Source organism: Electrophorus electricus, chromosome 4 (genome assembly GCF_041902795.1).
Source record: "Electrophorus electricus isolate QZ-2024a chromosome 4, ASM4190279v1, whole genome shotgun sequence".
Classification (NCBI taxonomy): Eukaryota; Metazoa; Chordata; class Actinopteri; order Gymnotiformes; family Gymnotidae; genus Electrophorus; species Electrophorus electricus.
The window spans coordinates 38,102,501-38,107,500 of record NC_137500.1 but is presented as its reverse complement, the minus strand read 5'-3'; the positions used below and the strand labels follow the sequence as shown (position 1 = coordinate 38,107,500).

The window sequence follows — 5,000 nt, the reverse complement described above, 5'->3', positions numbered from 1 at the left end:
ACACACACACACACAAAGATTATAGCCTAGTTTTACATGTAGCTGCTGTCTGAGTACTTGCCCCGCTACACACACACCCCACACGCGCACACACACCCACCCCACACGCGCGCGTGCACACCCCACGCGTGCACACACACACACCCATCCCACACGCGCGCACACACACGCACCCATCCCACACGCGCGCGCACACACACGCACCCATCCCACACGCGCGCACACACACGCATCCCACACGCGCGCACACACACACACCCATCCCACACGCGCGCACACACACACACACACCCATCCCACACGCGCGCACACACCCACCCCACACGCGCGCACACACCCACACGCGCGCGCACACACGCGCGCACACACACGCGCGCGCACACACACACACTGCTAGTTAATCAGGCTGCATCACAGGCACTACGGAAGCAATGAAGCCTTAATATTTAGAGCGGTTTAAAGCTATAATGCAGAACAAACTCTTTAAAGCAATACATCAGTCAGCACTGTGTTCTTCAGTTAGAGAACAGTAAGAGGAATCCTTGTATTTTCAGGAAAACGCTGAAATGTACTGTTGAATGTTGTGATATGGCTTCCTTTTTTCCAACACTGAAAAGTCAGAAATAGTCTGAGGCAGTGAGCTGTGTGTGTTTGCGCGCACTTGCTGGGTTTCCTGTGTGAGTTCAGTTATACCCCCAGAGTGACACACACACACACACACACACACACACACACACACACACACACACACACACACACAAAGATTATAGCCTAGTTTTACGTGTAGCTGCTGTCTGAATACTTGCCCCGCTGCGCGCGCACACACACACACCACTCGCGCGCGCACACCCCCACGCGTGCGTGCGCGCACACCCCCACGCGTGCGTGCGCGCACACCCCCACGCGTGCGTGCGCGCACACCCCCACGCGTGCGTGCGCGCACACCCGCGCGTTCGTGCGCGCACACAAACACGCACGCGCACTCGCAGTTTCAATTAGCTGAGTGCTTGCAGACACTTAGGAACTAGGGCTTAGGCTAAACAGACCTGTCTCTAATCCTGTTTAAGACAAATACACACAAACTGCAGCCCTTTTACCACATTCATGTACGGACACCCCTCCACCGGCATGTGCACAAACACACCCACACACACCCGCCAGCATCTGTGACCTGCATCTCCTAAATCAAGCAGTTTTTACACAGAGTGACTAAAATCCCAAGCTAAATTAAAAAGATAATCCTCTTTATCTGGCATTTTAAAAATCCACTTATAGATATCTGCCTCTTCCAAGAAAACACTCCCAGCTTACACAAAACAAAATGAAATGCAGAGAGAACAGGGAAATACAAAGAGAATATGACAGAGATTAAACTGGGTTTAAATAACTGAGAAATATGATCAGTTAAGATATTTCACAAACTCTGGGTTCTGTCAACACAACAAACAGAATTTGACAGCTAGTCCTGCCTAGTCCCGGCTTCCCTCTGCACAGCCACTCAAGTGCAGCCCAGGTTTGAACAGGTCAAGTTCAACTGCGAGGCTTAAAAAGTCAAATTATAAAGTGAGAGGAAACATTACAGCTGACCGGTGAGAGTCCTGGGGCAAATGCTAGTGTCTGGAAGAGAAGGGCGCGGAGAGGTCGGTCACCAACCGTAAGGCCAAGGTGTAGGTGCCCGGCTGCCTCTGGCTCTCCCTGATGAGGTAGCTGCCCTCTGCCAGGCTCAGCAGCTGATCGGCCTCCTCTCTGGAGATCATGCCGTGGTACCTGGGCATGACATAGGTGCCACGTCATATTCCATCATGGCTCAGAACTGGGCAGAGGAGTTTACTAACCAAGTAATGAAAGTACACTGCACCCAGTGTTGGAACTCACTCGCGTCCGTAGTACTTTGGCCTGTTCTCAACCTAAAAGACAAAAAAAAAAAAAAGAAAGAAAAAAAAAGAAAAAAAAAAAAGAAAAGAATTGGACGAACAGGCTAAATAAACATTGTCTTTAGGTAAACACCGAAGGTGTCAGCGGCCATAACGATTCCTCATAATATCCCCGAGTGCTTAATGCGTTTACTTTACGATCTCAAAAGGCAGGATTGCGCTAAATGTCAGCGCCAGAGATTATTTACTATCAACAATAACTCGATGCCATTATAAATTACATTTAACAATATTGTTAAATTGTATGGTAAGCTACGAAGAAACATTTACACACTGCAAATCTGTCAGATAGAAATTTAGTATATTTAGGAGAAGCCTTTTGAATCCCAGCGTAATCAAAGGCTGCTAGACAACAGGCGAGCAGAATGATGTGTGTAATTCATGGCAGGCCTCGGCAGAGCAGGGCTCCACTGTAAACGGGCTTTCTCCACATTAGCATAATAAAAGCCCAAGCAGTGAGGCCCTCCGTTTAACCTTGAGCCCACTGCGAGCTGGCCATCGCCGACAAGCGCATGAATAGGGAACGTGCGCATTCAGACGCTGCTGGCTCATCTGCGTGCTTCTCTGGGTGCACATCACAGTCATTAGGCTTCACTAGCCCACAGCACGCGCGTGTGCACGCACGAACACGCGCGCTGCTTTGTCTTGCTGCGTTGCAGCGTGCCGGAGATGCTTGGCAGAAATCTGGAAAACTGACGAAAGCATGCAGGGGAAAGCAGTGTATGCGCGTCTGTGTGGGCTTTTTTCTTAGCTAGCTGGGGGAGTTTATAGTGCACGACCGCTTTACAGTTCTCTGGGGAATTCTGCATGAGACACATTTGCGTGGGTTCAATAACAAAGCGCCCCTCGACCTGAAATATGTACCAAAGATGCGTACAACGCGCCTTTTCTTCCCCCAAGAAGCGGTGTCACCTACAGACTGACGGCCTTCCGCAGAGACCCGCTCCGCTTTACACGGCGGTCTGACGCCACCCCGCCCCCCCGTTCGTCCTAACACGCAGACGAGGCACCGCGCTGATGCATAAGGGAAGGCTGGAGTGTGCAACTCATTTTCATCTTCCTTATGCTGAAAATACCAGGGAGGAGGGAAGTTAATGAGGGAATCGCACATGCTAAAAAGAGGATCAAGCAACAAACGGCTGGAGCTATGCAAGGGCAAGTGTGTGTGTGTGTGTGTGTGTGTGTGTGTGTGTGTGTGTGTGTGTGGTTGCGCGCACAGGAACAACTGAGACACGCCACTCTAAAAGACTGAAGTACCCAAACAAAACATTGTGTATGACAGCTTTCTGGGCTTCTGTGTGCTGCCACACTAATGTCAGCTATGACATGCACTCATTCACCGTAACGGGATTTGGAATGCACCGTTTCAACCTGTACACGAGTAGCATAAACAAACCCTACTGTCCCAATATTTATTTACATACATAACCTGAACGTGGGCTCTGCATTATTGTTATTACACTCACCTTCTAACAAACAAACTGCTTTTATGGGAACAAATGAGATTTGAGGAGAATAAAAATGAACAGTATGGCTCAATTATTAATCTCTTCTTATTTATTCGTATGTAAACTGAAAAGATGACAAAACAGAATTTGCATAACCTAAAGACTCAATCACACGGCAGTGTATTGGAAGGTTTCTCTGCCACTGTGTTTCAAGATTGCGGAACAGGAAGTTATTGGGGGAGTGCAGTTTAAGGGTAAACAAGGGTGCATCCAGGCACTGAATCTCAAGGTTTCACCAAAATGGGTCACACTGCACCGGCCTGAGGGGAAAGATGAACTCAGCCGCTCGCTCTTTTACTTATTCCCCTTGTTTGTAATCGCTCTCCAATTCCCCCACACTCTCATTCTCCCTCTTGAGTCCAAAACGGGGCAGCGTGGAACGCACCGGACCAGCTACTCCGCTGGACGGGCCGGCACAAGCCCCGTCCAGCTAGAACACGCTGAGAATACACTTCTACTGGAAAGAATCTCAGCTGCACGGACCCAAGGTGTGCCGCTGCTTCTGCATTCCACGTCTTTCCACGGATTCTGTTATGTTTATACATTATGGGATTACCAGGAGTACTGCAAACAAAAACAATAAAAGAACGGGCTCAGATTGGTCCACGGTGCATCCCAACGCGTCCATCTGGAGCGCCACCTACTGGGTGATGGGGGGAACCGGCCAACAACTGGCCATTTTCTTATAAAACGCACATTACTAGTAAAGCGGCCACTGTGCCCCCATAACGTTTGATTTAGTCCAACAGCTCGTTAACAAGCCTTTTGTGAGATGAATCAGGTACGTTAATGCAAAGAAAACACTAAAGCTTGCGGTGTTGTAGCCTCCTAATGTCCCGTGATAAAAACAGAAAAATACTGGCCATCATAATAATTAAGATGATACAGAAAAGTGACACTACAAAATCCTTAAAAGTGACAGGAAAATTGATAAAAAAAAAAAAAGAAGAAGCCATTTCAAGGTGCTAATGCACTGCAATGGCACAAGAAACATCGACTACATCCACATTCACCAAAATGGAGAAGTAATTCAATTACCAAACCCCAGGACAAAGTCTAAAGCTGTAAACCCTGCCTCCTTCCCATCTGGGATGATGAAGAAAAGGTCAGGGAAATATGGGGGTCTGCCCTGACCAGACCTCAGTAACAGGACCACGGTAGGCGAGCAGCGGGACACAGGGCCAGAGGACCCGTGGTCATACCCACTGCAGGACACCACTGTCTCTGTGGTCATCTTATTTTCCCATTAGGTTATTTTAAGATAACGAATCTGTGCGTTATAATCTGTTTCAGCCACTTTAAAAGATGCTATATAACATCTTCGTCATCATCATCATCATCATCGTTCTCCACATGCTTCATAGAAAGCAACCCAGCTCCCCCTCCCCCGTCCACGTCCTCGTACATCAGGAGTGTGGACATCTACTCCAGCGTCCATTCTCAGGTTGTACAGGTTGGACTACAGGGCTCTTAGGCAAACCGTGTTAAATATATGCGGCACTCTGGGCAGATCATGCATGGGGTTCAGCCCCCACACACAGTAATGGAAAGAAATGCA

The 5,000-nt window shown here is 48.6% G+C and overlaps 1 protein-coding gene across 8 annotated transcripts in view; it reads right to left on the bottom strand.

Moving 5' to 3' along the window:
- chn1 (chimerin 1) overlaps positions 1-5,000 on the bottom strand; it is a 36,869-nt gene that overhangs the window by 25,162 nt on the left and 6,707 nt on the right. For 5 of the 8 annotated variants that reach the window (XM_081713664.1, XM_081713663.1, XM_035519833.2 and 2 more), the window contains 2 exons: positions 1,876-1,907; positions 1,654-1,767 (listed from right to left, as the gene is read on the bottom strand). In XM_081713664.1, the coding sequence (XP_081569790.1) occupies positions 1,654-1,767; positions 1,876-1,907 (146 nt within the window). The remainder of the gene's footprint in view (positions 1-1,653; positions 1,768-1,875; positions 1,908-5,000) is intronic. The other 3 variants (XM_081713667.1, XM_081713666.1, XM_081713668.1) reach the window with 1 other exon arrangement.